The sequence below is a fragment of the Physeter macrocephalus genome, chromosome 7 (assembly GCF_002837175.3).
Source record: "Physeter macrocephalus isolate SW-GA chromosome 7, ASM283717v5, whole genome shotgun sequence".
Classification (NCBI taxonomy): Eukaryota; Metazoa; Chordata; class Mammalia; order Artiodactyla; family Physeteridae; genus Physeter; species Physeter macrocephalus.
The window spans coordinates 122,431,567-122,448,208 of record NC_041220.1 but is presented as its reverse complement, the minus strand read 5'-3'; the positions used below and the strand labels follow the sequence as shown (position 1 = coordinate 122,448,208).

The 16,642-nt window shown below is 37.4% G+C and overlaps 1 protein-coding gene and 1 long non-coding RNA gene across 3 annotated transcripts in view; one reads left to right on the top strand and one right to left on the bottom strand.

Annotated features, from left to right (window-relative positions):
• LOC114486613 (uncharacterized) overlaps nucleotides 1-16,642 on the top strand; it is a 188,149-nt gene that overhangs the window by 97,366 nt on the left and 74,141 nt on the right. The gene's annotated exons all lie outside the window — the stretch shown is intronic.
• The window catches only part of LOC102984784 (N-deacetylase and N-sulfotransferase 3), a 150,671-nt gene that overhangs the window by 67,507 nt on the left and 66,522 nt on the right, over nucleotides 1-16,642 (bottom strand). Inside the window, exons 4-5 of the mRNA XM_007114685.3 lie at nucleotides 6,882-7,067; nucleotides 2,150-2,278 (exon numbers count right to left, since the gene is read on the bottom strand). Coding sequence (XP_007114747.1) covers nucleotides 2,150-2,278; nucleotides 6,882-7,067 — 315 coding nt within the window. The remainder of the gene's footprint in view (nucleotides 1-2,149; nucleotides 2,279-6,881; nucleotides 7,068-16,642) is intronic.

The window sequence follows — 16,642 nt, the reverse complement described above, 5'->3', positions numbered from 1 at the left end:
ATTCTCAGAAAATGATACTTCTTCTTTTTTTTTTTTTGTTTTTTTTGCGGTACGCGGGCCTCCCACCGCTGTGGCCTCTCCCGTTGCGGAGCACAGGCTCCGGACGCGCAGGCTCAGCGGCCATGGCTCACGGGCCCAGCCGCTCCGCGGCACGTGGGATCCTCCCGGACCGGGGCGCGAACCCGCGTTCCCTGCATCGGCAGGCGGACTCTCAACCACTGCGCCACCAGGGAAGCCCTAGAAGTGGGCTTCTTAACCACAAATCTCTAGGGAACTACAGTTGTTTCCAAAAATCACAGTTCACACGCCAGATGAAGTTAATTTGGATTCCTTGCATGTCTTATGGTGTCTAACAAGATCTGTCATTTATTTTGAATTCCGGCATTTATCTGAAAGTAACTGTCTACTGCAAGTTTCCTGAATCAGAAAAGAACAAGTTTCGTGAAGAAGTTTTTTCTCCCCTTTATTCCCTGTGGATCTCCTCAGCAAGACAAACAAAATTGCCAAATGTTATTGATAAAGGCCTGAAAAGTAGCAAGGTTTACTAAACGTTTAAAGAGTTTGTTCAGTTAGTTTAGTCCAAATCAGTATCCAAGAATAACATAAGCTTTACCACAAGATCTTTTTTCAATTAAGAAAATACTTTGGTTTTTAATTAGTAAAAAATATAATATTTATTGTAAATCTACTGAACATGAATGATCTTATTTTGAATTTCTTCCATGGTAAATGAAACTAATTTGGTTTAGAAAGTTTTGAAATTACAATACCACCAGGAATTTCTTAAGTGCCAAAGCAACTATTGGTTAAAAAAATCAAATAGATGATTACTTGTTCACAGTTGCTCTATGATGAAAGGAAATATAAAACATCAGAATTTTACAGATTATAGATTAAAGAGTCTTAAAATTATTGATGAAAATGTTACCATATTAAGAATATTTTAACTGAGTTTTCAGTTCATCATTAGGCATTAGTTTAATTCTTTTGCCTGTGTATTACTGGCTGAATTGATAAAAAAAGAGAACAAAACCATATGAGATGATTCCAAAGATACTTCCATTTGTTAAGAATAGAAAAGTTAGAAGTACCAGATTATTTCTGATATATAAATCAGAATTATTTATATTTTTTGGGGTATGAAGAAGTTTATTAACTTCAAACTATGGTGATTTTTGGATAGACATGTTGATTTTGCCCAAAGATGAGTTACTCTTACTTCTATCTCATTTTCTAGGAGCTGAGAAATAGATAGCTATTGAATACCAGTAGATAATGAAAAATATCTGAAATTTTACTTGCAAGACCTGTAAAATTAAGGTCAAGAGAGGGGTCTTTCAAATTTTATTCTCTTTATCCCTCTCTTATCTAACTTTGATGCTGATAGAATTTTTTTCACATTAGGAAAATTACATTTTTTTCCCATCTTGAATATTGCTAACATAAGGGACAAATTTACTATAAATAAATACAGCTTTACTTTTTTATGTCAGTGATCTTCAGAAGGGAAATAAAAATCCCTCTTTTCCTTATACACCTTACTTCAGTTAGTTCGTTTTCTGTACAACTTTATAACACTGGCCTCAAGCAGAAATAAGTACAAATGGTTCATTTGGGAGCTGGCACCCTAGTATTAAGAAGTAAAGGAGGAAGAAGAGTAGCCCCATAAAACAGGCTGCTCTGCCCTGGCCTGAGATGCAGCAAGATAAGATCTAATGTGAATGTTCCAACAGTGACCCTATTTGCTTATCTAATTCCTCTCCCATTTTGCTTCTACTTTTATTTTAAACAAGAAAAAAATAGAATAGTCACCTAAGTGAAAAACTGGTCCCATTGGGAATTGAAGAGTTTTATAGGTGAAAAATCTTACTCTGCATAAAAGCAAGAATCTCTGAATTCTGATCACTTTCCAATGCAGAGGAGGGTTTGCTAGAGCACTTCCTTGGTTCTTCCGTAAGTTCCTCATGTCATTACTACTTGTAGAATTAGTTTGCCCCCATTACTAGATGTGGTTCCATTTAGTTTTTAACTACTGTTTTAGAACTGAAACTTCATCTTGACTGGCTGATAACTACCAAAACCCTGGCCTCTTTGTCATTTGCCCTTTCATTTTTCATTATTTATTTGGAGAATAACTCAAAGTACTTACTGGGTTGAGGACCACAGTGAAGAAAAGTTCACCTCCTTGGATACTCTTGTCCAGCTCTTTAGGACCTCCTGGATATTCTTTATAGAAAATTGTGTGAGTGAAAAGCCCACAGGTTTGTCTTGGAAGAACCTGAAGGAAGAATGAACAGATAAGGAAAAATTTCCTTTCAACCAATTAATATGTTGAAACTTAGCTTTTTCCCTCATGGAAAATAAGGTACAAGCTGGTGTCATTATTCAACTCTTAACTAACACGCCCAAAGTTCTTCACAATGTGGGAAAGTGGGGATGACATCACTACAGCAGGAATACTGAAGAGAGTGGAAGAAATATGTTAAAACTAAGATAGACTTTGAATTATTTTAGCCACTTATCTATTTTAAATCTCCAAGTCGTTACTTCTGTTATGAAGCCTAGTATGTTCCAGCATCTTAAGAAATAAAACAAACAAACAAAAAGTAAAAATTAGACTTTAAAAATATTGGACTTGCCTGTGCTACATTGTAATTCTAGTAGGCAAAATTTTTAAGGATAATACTTCTATCAAATTCTACACATGCATTAGAAAATGAAGTCAATTATTAACTTAATGTGATTCTTAGGAAATGACATTTTAAATTAGAACAAATATTTGAGACACAAATCATAGTTCCTGTTCTACTCTGAAAGGACTACTGTAGGTTGTAGTAATTGCCCCGAATTCTAAGTCTGAAGCCTGCCAGTTCCAAAAGTAAGAAAGGGATGATGCATTTGGTTAGTAATTTTTATAAAGTGTCAGAAACAAAATGATGAAAACATCACTCAGTAAAAAGTCTTCTTTTCATCCTTTGTATATAAAAGCCATTATTTACTTCAGTTATACATATTTGTGATAAGGATTTTTTTTCAAATTCTTACAGCTTTCCTGGTAAAACATCAGTACAATTATAAAAGAAGGGGTGAACAAAAGCTGTGCAAGATGGTACAAACTTTAGCTAATTTTATATAATGACTTCTTTATGACCTGCATTTGTCATTACACCCTTGAAGTAGCAGAAAATGAATTAGTATACTTTGGAGGGATACAAGTTTTATAGAATCTTACACAGGCAGGTCTTCTGTTTATTGTCCTGAGCAAACTGATCTTCACTTTTTTTTGTCTTGATTCTTAAAGCACAATTGGTTCAGTAAGTGCTTTCAAAAATATTACCTGTACGGGAATCTCCATGCTTTGCAACCTCCTAGAAATATACTGAATATGTATTTAATAAATTTCAATCTAGTCCTCGGAAAGTTTTCTTAGAAAACATAATTCCCAGCTCAATCAATAAAGTACATATTCAGTGTAAATCAAAACTGTATCTGTCCTATTTCTTTTGGTAAACTGGTGAAAGTTATATCCTTAGAAGCTATTTTATCTTGATGAAATCATTCCAAGAACTTCAGTTTAATTGCAGAGTATTAACTCTGATGATGTTTATGTTTAAAAGCATTATGCATTCTCATAATGTTATGCACAAAATCAACAACAAAAAAGAACTAAGTGCAGAGGTATTCTAACTGAATCAAATATATCCCCTAACAATTCATGAACATGTAATTTCCTGGCAATTAAATTTTACATAGCAGTTATTTATTTAACAAATACTTATTCAAAATTCTTTGCAAGTCCAGGTGGGAGAACACAAAGATATAGCCTTTATATTCTTGAAGGATTTAAGATATATTGGGATAAAGAGAAATACCCCAAAGCTAAATAATGAAATGCCTACATGTATTTAAACGCCAGGTTAGTTTTACATTTTAACGTGCATGATTCTGAATCGCTTTTAGGATTCAGTTTGACTATCTTGCTTGAAAAACTATGGCAACATACAGAGCCAACTTTGGGAGTTGATTGCCTAGCTGATTCTATGCAAAAGGGAGAGAGAAGTGATAAGAAATTTGAATTTCATTTATTTCTCAAATTATTTGAGTTTGAACAGAGGGAAGAGGAAGTGTCAGGCTTTACCCTGCCACTCTGGGGAGGATCACACTTGCTGAGAGGATGAGAGTCACCATGCTAGGATGGTCCGTGGCCCACCAAAGGAGGCTGAGGACGTCATCAGAGTGTAAGAGGGTCATACCCCATTGCCTTGCTCCCTAAATCCAATGCTACAGGACACTGAACATGTTCCTTGAAATGGCTCTCTTGTGTTAGAGAAGGAATAAGAGAGGTTTTAGGCATTCTGCTGTGAACTGCTCTCTAGAACTGTTTCTGGGAGTGTAACGCGATCAAATTCAAACTTTGAGATATTGATGAGCTCCTGGAAACCTTATAGCTCCTGACAATAACGAGGAGATGGTTATGAAAGCCATAGTCATAAGAATCTCGGCCAGTGGACCTAAAGCCAATATCCTGTACATAAGGCCTGAATCTAGCTTTTATGTTCCTAATGGGGGTTACAAGAGGATGTGTTATAGGAATTCAGAGGAGAATAAGATCAGTGTAGGTCTGACCTAGGTATTGAGCTGCTATATATATACCAAGGTGCTTTACATTAAATTATATAAGATATGGAACTTGATACTGAGGAATAAAGGGAATAGGAATAGGTAGAGAGTGATCAGAAAGTGGTCTTTCAAGGTGGAAAGGATGACAAAGGCATAGACACAGCGATATTGCTGCAGACCTTTTTGTCTGGAGTGAGTCTGTGTTAGCTACGGGACAACAGGAGATGGAAAGGTAGACAGTTTAAGTTGTTTTCAGGTCCCTGAAGAGCAAGTTAAGGCGTATGGAAACAACTGGAAAGAGTCAGGAAGGCAAGATGAGGCAGCATTTTAGGGTTAAAAGGTTGGCACTTTCCATGGGATGGACTGCAGTGAGTGGTGGATAGAAGCTGTAAATAAATGAAGTAGAAACCAGCACGATGGTTTACAAATGAAAGTCAAGGCAGTGAATTAGGCTGTGGGAGAGGAAGTGAAATTTAAAAATATTATGAAGGAATTATTGACGGAATGTAGAGACTGACTGGAAATGGGGGGTCAGTGTGATGTTCAAATTGCAGAACTGAATTAGGGATAGCAGGACCAATAGCTAGTTTGAAGGCACGATAATAAGTTTCATTTAAGGCCTTATAAGTTTGATTTGTGAATAGATCATCAAAACCCAGTTTCCTTCATTCATACAACAGGGTATGGGTGTGATCTAAGTAACGTTTGTTCCTCAGTTCCCAGCTCTTTTTTCTTTGCAGTCTCTCTCTAGGAGGGCATATTGGCTATTGTGGTCTCCACTTACAACTCTATTGGGATGACTTCAAGCCCTGTCCTCTCTAACTACACATCAACTTGGAACATTTCCCACTAGGAAATTCTCATACAAGGGTCCACAAAGCAAACAGAGTTTCCACGGATTGCTGCATAAGTGGAACCTCAGGGACAGTTCCCTCAAAACAGGAAATCTGTTAGAGCCTTTCATACCTGCCAGATTCATGCATTTATAATACAGGTAAAATATGTTTTCAGGAGAAACAAAGATGAACATATGTCATGGGACATATCCAAGCAAGTTTTCTGGCACTACAGAGAGAAACAGAAACAAAAGAGAACACCATTGAATAAAGTCCTTGGAGACTTAAGTTTATTATTCTATTAAGACTGCATATGATTTAAACATGACAGAAGAGTACTGGCATACCTTTAAATTATAATATAACCCAAGTCAAAAGACTGGCAGCTTGAGGCGCAGTGAGTTCATTTTCAGTAAGGAGGAATGGCAGGTGGGATAAAATGTGGCCATTATGTCCCCATATAGCATTTACAACAGTTTTTATTGAGGGAAAAGTTAAGGTAGAAGTTGATCCAAGTTCATTATCCTATCTGTAGTAACACAAATGTCATTATCCAATCTGTAACTTTTGCCGACATCGGAAAACTGTCTGAAAAGAAGTCAGTTACACCTAATTCTAGGAGGTAGACATCTGTTCAAACACAGTTTGACAGTGTTACGGTGCCTGACCACATAGTGTTCTGTGTGGTGTCCCTTCCCAGTGTGTCTCTAAATCAGGAGGCGTGCTCCTAACTTCACCGGTGCTCTTTAGATTTTCTGATTTCGGAAAAAATTAGGATTTAATTACTTACTTTGAGAGGTCTCACAAAGTATTAGGTAATAATATATCTTGACAATATACATTTGTCACCAGTGTAAAAACACAAGACAAAATAGAGAAGCTTTGGAGAGAATTCGACAATGGATAGAAATGACTTCATTAACATCATCTCTCATTTGTACTCTATATTATGATCTGTTAATGATTATGCAGGACATGTGGCTTCTTGTAAATAGTTTTTTGTTTTGTTTTGTTTTTTTTTAGTCTGATATGATAAAGAGGACACAGCCTCGCAAGAGCGGCATGGTTTATATATAGAGAGATGGTGTTAGTTTTACATGCTAAATAACTTTTTGAAGAAATGATGGCTTCTGTAAATTATCTGCAAGTTAGATGTAATGTTTCCTTAGTATTTTAATGTCAGTGCCTGCTTAATAGCAATAGTGTCAGTAAAAAACATTTTTAAGTTATATCGGAAGAATTGAAAAGAAGTGACTTTGATGAAAACGTCCTTTGCTTGGGTATGAAAAATATGTTTCCTGCTGCGTGGAGCTTTTCCTTCTGTTAAGCTTTTAATATTTAGTTCTTCTCTTTTGTTCTTTCTTCAAATGAGGAATTAAGTCTGGCAGAATGAGGTCTACCCTACGCATACCAGAGGAAGCTCACCATGATGTTTTTGTGGATGAAGCCCCTCCGGTATCTAGCTGGTTTCAGGTGTGGATATTCTTCAGTGCTGGTGATTCTAATATTCCAAACCTTCTTCCAGGCCTCGTACAGCTGAATGTGTACAGGGTAGACGCCCGAATGGTGAGGGGCCACCGCGTAGCCCATGTCAGTAGGAATGCCATGCTCCTAAGGCCAAGCAAATGTTAGTTAGCATGTGGGAAGATTTATCTGGATCCTATTTTTATCCCAGGATTTTCAAATGTACTATAAATACATTTGTTTCACTCCATCATTACTTAATTGTATGGCAAAATTAAAGTGATAAACATTAAGACTTCTAGACTTCATGAGGCGTGATAGCCACACCACCAGTTTTGATGATGATACGTGTGTGTTTAAGAGGTGATGGGACAGGACTAGTGCTTTTAATGAATAACGTGAAAGGGCCTGCATTCAGTGCATCCTGTCACAGTCACCTGTGACTCACCTATCCTCACGATCTCAGTAAGTTAAACGACAAACACTCACTACAGACAACACTCAGCACTTCCCACAAAATAAAACCAGCATTTCTTAGAGGGCAGAACACATTCTGCGTTCACTAGACTTGCTAACAGGATATTATTTTGTCTCTAGCCCAGTTTCTACCAAGTTTGCCATGTTTCTGTTGTTCCCTCAGCAAGAGGGCCAGTAACAGACAATGTTCCCTGCCTCGTTAGAAGCACACACTTTTGATTAGAAAATGTGGTAAAATTTTATAGAGCAATCTTCTTTGAAGCCAAAGCCCTGGTTATAGTGAAAGTAGAAGGTACTGAATGAGCCAAACGATCTGGAAATTTAGTTGATTTGAAATCCAGCTTTAGTATATAAAATGAGTCCAGTTTAAAAAAATCGTTTCAGAATTACTCTCTCTCTCTCTCTCTTTCTCTGTCTCTCTCTCACTACTTCCTCTATTCACTTGGTCCTGACCAAGTCTGGAAATTCTGAAAATAAATCTACGTGACAACTAGACTGTTTTGGAGGGGACTTGGGAAAACTTTGTATAATTGTGATTATCCTTCTTCATTTGAGATGGTCCATTACTCCTGATAAAGTCTCTTTAGCATAAAAGATGAGATGTCTTTTATTAAAAGAACACTCTTGGTGTCAGTAGTAGACATGTATTTTTTCTCCTGAACGATATTTTATTTTTCTATCTGTATTTTTCCGCTGCTTTGTATTCTTCAAAAGTTCTACCCAAATAGACTTCCTCTGACTTGGTCATCGCTTGTCTTCATGCCAAAGTGCAATTTCACATATAAAGAACCATAGTATTAAGCTGCTAAATGCACTGAATTGTAGAAATATGGATATGGAAGAAGTGGACAAGGCATGGCTAGCTTTGTTTTTCAACCTAAATAACAGGAGGTGAAGGAAGTGTATGGGCACTTGAATGCAGAAGGAACAGGGGTTGCCAATCGTTTGCCATTACCTAAGTATCTGTCAGACTCCTTCAATACGGCATAAAAGGCTCACAACCAACCTAACATAGCCGATCTGTCAGCATTCATCCTTCCCACCCCAGTTTCTGATGATTCCTTTCATGTCTTTGCTGTACACCGTACCTATTGTCCACCCAACTGGAATGCCCCTTTCCTCTTATCCTATAAACTGTTCATCATTCAAAACTCAGCTCAGACAGTTGTAGCTGAGGATGCTGGAAAGGAGAGATGCCACACTGTTGCTATGAGGAAGAGAATGGGTGGAGTAGATTATACTTGTGTTTCTGAAGGGTGAGAGGGAAGTTTCATCTTCTTCATTTTATTTTCATCTTTGTTAGAAATTACCATAACTAGGCAATTATTATTATCATTTAGAATGTCACTACAAAGTGAATTGAAATATCTCATTGCTTTCTTTCCGCTCTGTTTTTAAAAACTCTAAGGCAATTTTTTTCAACTAAAAATTACTTACCAACACATACTTTGTGTTAGAAAAGGTCAGTGAAGTATTAATCTAAAGTGGTTTAAGAATAGGGGTGCAGTGATAATGGAACTGCATTGAAAGAAAATGAATTTCAATCACAGAAATTTAAAGAAAAATTGTGAAGAATTATGGGTTATCAGTTTTTGTTGTTGTTGTTTTGCGGTACGCGGGCCTCTCACTGCTGTGGCCTCTCCCGTTGCGGAGCACAGGCTCCGGACGCACAGGCTCAGCGGCCATGCCTCACGGGCCCAGCCGCTCCGCGGCATGTGGGATCCTCCCGGACCGGGGCACGAACCCGTGTCCCCTGCATCGGCAGGCGGACTCTCAACCACTGCGCCACCAGGGAAGCCCGAGTTATCAGTTTTTAAAAGGGTATAGGAAGAAGAAAGAATGAAATTCACAACGACAGGAACTACATTATAAAATTCAAATATCTCCAAATTTGTGAGAAATTATGCTGACAGAAAGCGCAAGGTAGTTTTAAATACCTGTAAGTGGTCAGCTGTCTCTTCAGAACACTATGTAAGAAAAGGACGGTCCAGCACAGCAGAGACATTTCCCTTATTTTGGAATATTCCCAAATATTTGCAAACCATCGTATACACAATTTGTGTTTTTCTTTTTAGCTTTTAACACTAAAGAAATACTGAGGTTTTTCAGTCTCATCTTTTATTTGTGTGCTGGTGCACTGTGGCACAGTGGCGGAAAACTCCCCTCCTAGAGTCAAACACAACTGGCTGTTTCACTCTTGTATTTATGACCTGTGTGGCCTTTGGAGAATGATTTATGACCTCTAAGCCTCATAAGAGGTTCAGAGGAAATTAAATAATATAATACACGGAAAGCATTTAGTGCAGCTCCTGAAACATGATACGCATTCAATGAATGTTGTTTATTATTGTTGTCGTTACTGGCCTGCCTCCATTTTAAAATAAGCTATCATCCTACTTAACTCAACTCTAATGTGGAAATTATGAAAATACTGGGCCACCCTTTTTTTCAGTAAAAGAGTAGATTTGGGGATTCTCCCTTGTGAGGCTTCTGTGACTTCTATCCCACTATCCCTTCTTGGGCCTGCTTTCCTCCTGATCTAAATACCCACAACCATGTGGCTCCAGCCTGTGAATCACTGAACATTAGCTAGTAGGTGGTCTCTTTTAAATGAGATGAAGGCAACATAAATTGGCCCCCAAATTTGCATTCAATACCAAGGAGAACACCTGAAATCTTATTGGCTAAGATTGCAGGTCTGTATGTTCTGGGATGCAGACTATCATGTTTCAGAAGATTTAGTCCCAATGCTAACTTCTTTCTTTAAAATTTTTTTTATTATTTTAAAATTTATTTATTTAGTTTTGGCTGCATTGGGTCTTCGTTGCTGTGCACGGGCTTTCTCTAGCTGCGGTGAGCGGGGGCTACTCTTCGCTGCGGTGTGTGGGCCTCTCATTGCGGCAGCTTCTCTTGTTGTGGAGCACAGGCTCTAGGTGCGTAGGCTTCAGTAGCTGTGGCATGTGGGCTCAGTAGTTGTGGCTTGCGGGCTCTAGAGCGCAGGCTCAGTAGTTGTGGCACATGGGCTTAGTTGCTCCGCGGCATGTGGGATCTTCCTGGACCTGGTATTGAACCTGCGTCCCCTGCATTGGCAGGCGGATTCTTAACCACTGCACCACCAGGGAAGCCCTGTAATGCTAAATTTTTGACTGATTATTCTCTTCCAGATATTTAAATTTGAAATTAAGTACATTATTATTTTGGAATTGGGGGCCAAAAGTCTAAAAGAGTAGATATTTTAGCTTAAAAAGTTAATTCTCCTTATTCTTTTTATGAATCCTTGATTGAAACTAGCATCTTAGATCTAGGAACTCTGTAACCTATGTAAAAATTTCCCTAAAAAAGGAAGTGGACCAAAAAGACTAGGGAATATGGCTATTTACTATAAAATGTGTGTTAAATACTTAGAACACAAGTGGGATTAATTATTCTCACAATTGAACTCTTCATCTTCACCTCTCAGCTCTACCAGAAATGCTCCTTCCCCAGGGTTCCTCCATGCCACTAAATGACGTGATTAATTATCAACCAACTAGTTGCCGTGTCAAAAAGATAGAGGCTATGCTTGACACCTGTTTCCTCATTCTCTCCTAAATCTTGTTCATTATCATGTCCTATCAGTATACCTCTAGTATAAATCTTAAATCTATCCACTTTTCTCCAGTTCTATCATCATCATCATCACCATCACCCTAATCCAATCTACCATTTTATCCCATGGGCTTCAAGCATAGGCTCCTAACCATTCTACCCATTTCCTCTCTTGCCTGCTTCCAATCCATTCTCTACATAGCAGCCAGAGTAATACTTAAAAGACCTGAATATGACCATGTGACTTTCTACTCAAAATCCTCCCATGGTTTCCCCTTGCACTTAAGATAAAATACAAAATTCTTAGGGTCGTCATGAGCCTTGCATGGTATGACCGTGCTTCTCTCTCTCGCCTCATTTTGCACTAGCCTCCACCTTTCATGTATTTTAGTCACATTAATCTTTTCCCAAAACTCACCTCAGCATCTTCCCATATGTGGTTTTCCCAGACTGGAATTTCCCTACTCCAATTCTTCACTTAGATAAATTTGGCACCTCTTTTAGGTACTTTATTCTGTGATACCTTTAGAGAAGCCTCCACTGACAAGTCTCAATGTAAATGAAGTCCACATTAAGACTTCTCTTAGCAGCATTCATCTGTTTTTCATGGTACACAGCACAGTTTGTAAGTGAATATTGCTTCATATAATTGTTCTTTAATGTCTCTCTTACTCATTAAACAATAAGCTCCATGAGTTCTGGGTTCTGTCTTATTCACTGCTATATGCCCAGTGCCTTGCCAACAATAAGCAGTCAACAAGTATTAGTGAACAACTGTGTGAACTGATTCTGACTACCTTCCTCTCATTCTGATTTTCACTTTCTCAATTATCTCAAACTGTCAGTTCATCTGCAGAATGGACAAATGGTAACTCACAGAGAAATTTAACATCTAGATAAGTAATACTTGAAAACACTTTTGAGACTGTAGTTAAAAATGATTCAAGTGAAAAACAGACACTTATTATTATGAATTTATATTTAAATTATACTGTATAGAATTTAAAATTGCAAGATTTTCCTAAATTGTGTATTCAGATGTTTCCACATGGAGAATGTGAAGATAACACAATTTTGTCAAGCAAAGAGTGATATCTGATATTCAATAATGATATTCAAAATTTCTTAGAAAAACTTCCCCAAAACTAAAAAAAAAAAAAAAAATTGGCATTTAGGTATTTGAGAAACACAGTAACTTCATTCCTGAAGAAATCATTGTTTTTTTTACTATCCTGGATAATATTTCTTTATTTAAATTCTTGCTAGTTATCAAGAATGATACTTTAATATTTTTCTCTATTTCAATCTTTCTAAAGAGAACATTTTAAATTTACACTAATGACCTGAAGATTTGTTGCCTATTTCCATATTTCTCAGATTAGCAAGAATACAAACTAATGTAATTTAAAAAATGCAGTGATAGGAAGTCAAACAGATATTCTATACTCTACAGTCGAAAAAATCTAAAACTTCATTACCACATAATTTCAAAATACTTCTAAATGCTTTCCTATAGTACATTTGGGTTAGAATGTCCCATTTCCTCAGTATGTAGAAGTTCATGCTTTGGTTAACTATCCCATAGTATTGAGAATTTACATTTAAAAATGGGCTTGCAATACAATTTCCCGATGTTTATATTTGGTGGTATATTTTGGAGTTGTTTCTAGAAAAAATTGCTTTTTAAAAATAGATTTTTAAAGTGCCTTTCTTAAAAGCTGTGGCTGTTTGAGATATTATTTCACGTAGAAAATAATACATTTTTCTAGATAATAGGAGCTCGTTTGGAGAGTAGAATTAGAACCTTTTCACTAAAAGACACATGCATACACATACGCCTATGCATGTACATACACATACACACACAATATGTGACGAAAACAAATTTATGAAACTATTCCCTTGAATTTGAGGCGCATTTTAAATCTTCTAAAGACTGTTTTCCTAAGGTAATACTAATGAGCCACACATGAATTTTATGAGAAACTGTGGGGCCTCTGGCACTTGAAGGAGTCCTATAGCAGTTGCTGTGACTCAGGAGAAGTAAGAAATGGCAGTGATGGTGACCCAATGTACCTAAAGTTACTATTTGAAGGAGTCTTACTTCCTTCTTCATCTAGGACAAAACCAGGCAAGTCAGGATTTATCTTTAGGTTAGGGAATTAGGTTTGGTACTGAATGCTAAGAGTGTAAATATTAGAATATGTTCCCGTGATAAATGGAAGTACTTCTGGCATGGTATGAAATGAAAGATCCTGAAAGAAATAATTACCTTAGTATAAGAATCTGATTTTTCATTTTTTTCAACTGTGAAATAAAGGGGTTGTACAAGTAGTCACTAAGATTCAGATTTAAAATCCTGTGTTTCTTTGACATAATCTTTGTGGTTTTAGAAGCAGTCATATTTGGATGCTAAATATAAATGCACTATTTTTAATCCATGATCTAATCTTAAACTAACATGTGTACTTTTCTTCCTACATATTTAAGTAAGTGATAACGCTCTAAAATGTGATAGGCATATTTACATAAATTTGGTTAATATTTATAGAACTGGCCCCTAGATTTCTTTCTAGTTTTTTTTTTTTTTAACAGGGTGCTCTTTAATTCATAATATAAATTCTGTTTGCCAGCTGGTATGTGAAAAATCTGCAGTGATGATCATGTTGTTTTTAATAGATTTGGTTTAAGAGTTTAAAATCATCCTCTGTTGGCAGCTGTTGTATAATTAAAAAGCTGGCTGGTCTTCATCATCTCTGGTTGTTGGGAGGTAAGCCCTAAATCCTTTGAATTTTCTAAGTTATAAGAATGTCTTGTTATTCATGGTGGGTCCGTGAAACCAAAGATCTGAGTTTATGTTAACAAAATGACTCAGTTCAGAGTTTGGCCATGCCAGAAAGAGCAACCATTCAATTAGAGAGTTGGGGCTTGGAGCTAGTTTATATCAGCCTGACCTCTAGGCAGGGGAGGAGAGTTGGAGATTGAGTTCAATCATGCAGTCAGTCAGTCATCATGTCTATGAAATGAAACTCCAATAAAAACACTGAACGTCAAGGCTGAGGCAAGCTTCCCTAGTTAGTGATATTCCTATGAGTCCAGAAGCCCCAGGAAGGTGATATTCTTTGTCTCACAGTTTGGATTTAAAAAAAACATGGCTACAGTAACAAAAGGTACAGAAGTCTTTGGATAAAGGTGTTAATAATGAGATCTTGTGAAACAGAATGTCATTACAGTAACTCATAAAACAGAAGTATGATCTCGTCACTCTGAAGTCAATCAGATCTGGAGAAGAGTCTGTAGTGTTTGATTAACTATATAGTGAGAAAAGAATCTTATTTTTCCCATATTCAAAGAGATTCGGTGTGGGAGGGATGGATTGGGAGTTTGGGATTAGCAGATGCGGACTATTATACATAGGATGGATAAACAACAAGGTCCTATACCGGACCGCAGGCCCAGCGGCCATGGCTCACGGGCCCAGCCGCTCCGCGGCATGTGGGATCCTCCCAGACCGGGGCGCGAACCCGGTTCCCCTGCATTGGCAGGCGGACGCGCAACCACTGCGCCACCAGGGAAGCCCAACACAACATTTTAAATCAACTATACTTCAATGAAATTTTTTAAAAATGTAAAACAAAGTCAAACCCATGACAATAAAATGATCAGTATCTATCAGGGAATCTCGGGCATAGGGAACAGTTTAGTATCATGGAGGAAGCACAAATTTAGAAGTCCTGGGCTCAGTCTCAGTGCTGCCCTTCATTAGAACCTTGGGCAGGTTATACAACTTCACCAAACCTCAATTTCTTTATTTTCCAAGTAGGGGTAATAAAACAAATTATCTTACTGAGATGTAGAGAATGAAAGATATAAGCAACATTATAGGTCAAGTGCAATTTAATTTCCTTTCATCTTATTAATATTATTCTCTTTCTTATTGAAACAACAATAAGTAAAACACAGGAACTGAGGTAAACTAAGAATCCGTCCACCATCACTTCCATTCCCCGCCAAAACTCAGGATTCTTATTTAAGAGAAGACACACCTTAAAAGAAGACACACAGGACTTCCCTGGTGGCACAGTGGTTAAGAATCTGCCTGCCAATGCAGGGGACACGGGTTCGAGCCCTGCTCCAGGAAGATCCCACATGCCGGGGAGCAACTAAGCCCGTGCGCCACAACTACTGAGCCTGCGCTCTAGAGCCCGCGAGCCACAACTACTGAGCCCACGTGCCACAGCTACTGAAGCCATGTGCCTAGAGCCTGTGCTCCGCAATAAGAGAAGCCACCGCAATGATAAGCCCCTCGCACCACAGTGAAGAGTAGCCCTCGCTCGCCGCAGCTAGAGAAAGCCCACGCGCAAAGCCCACGCACAGCAACAAAGACCCAACACAGCCGAAAATAAATAAATAAATAAATAAACAAACAAATAAATAAATAAAAAGAAGATACACTCTCATTATCAGCCTTATCTAAAAAAAGTTTTACCAAACAGTATACATTTCTTCTGGAAAAAGTAATTGATATTATGTATAAAGTAGGAGCTATAAATATCCTTGGTGAGTCCTTTCCCCTTCCTAGACAAGTTCATTTGTATCACTTTTTTTTTTTTTGCAAATGAAACAACAAAGGATTAATCTCCAAAATAGCATTTTTTATAGACTCCTCATATAAGCGATATCATACGATATTTCACTTTGACTTACTTCACTCAGTATGACAATCTGTAGGTCCCCAAACTTATGGTTATGGGGTGGGGGCAGAGTGGGAGAAGGGATGGTTAGGGAGTTTGGGATTGACATGTACACACTGCTGTATTTAAACTGGATGACTAACAGGGACCTACTGTATAGCACAGGGAACTCTGCTCAATATTATGGAACAACCTGAATGGGAAAAAATTTGAAACAGAATTAAAAAATCCTTGGTGAACCATAAATTTGATAAGGCCATAACAATGACATCAGCAAAAGCCCTTTCTTGACACTACATCTTCCCCTTCAAGTACTACCCCAAGTTAATAGCTGAATTATTTGAAGAACTTTAATGAAATTTAGCAAGCCAAATGCGTTAAGAAATTCCAGAAACACGTGTAAAAACATCAAATTACTATGTTGTGTAACAGGAACTAAAATGGTGTTGTAGGTCAGTTATACTTCAAAAACAAACAAACTCATAGAAAAAGAGATCAGATTTGTAGTTACCAGATGTAGGGGATGGGGAGGATAGTAGTTAAAAGGTACAAACTTCCAGTTACAAGATAAAGGAAGTACTAGGTATATAATACACGACATGATAAAAATATAAAGAAAGTTGCTGAGACAATAAATCCTCGGAGTTCTCATCCCAAGGAAAAACATATTTTTTCTATTTCTTTAATTTTGCATCTGTATGAGATGATGGATGTTAGCTCGCTGTGGTAATCATTTCATGATGTATGTAAGTCAGATCATTATGCTGCACACCTTAAACTTATACAGTGCTGTGTATCAATTATATCTCAATAAAACTGGAAGAAAAAAAAGAAATTTCAGAAACGAAAGTTAAGCTAATAATTCAGTACCAATACAGAAAAAGGTTTACAAAAGGTATGTATACTCAGCTTTAACCTTCATTTTCACTTGTAACCTCTCAGAAAGAATTATTTCGGGGAGAG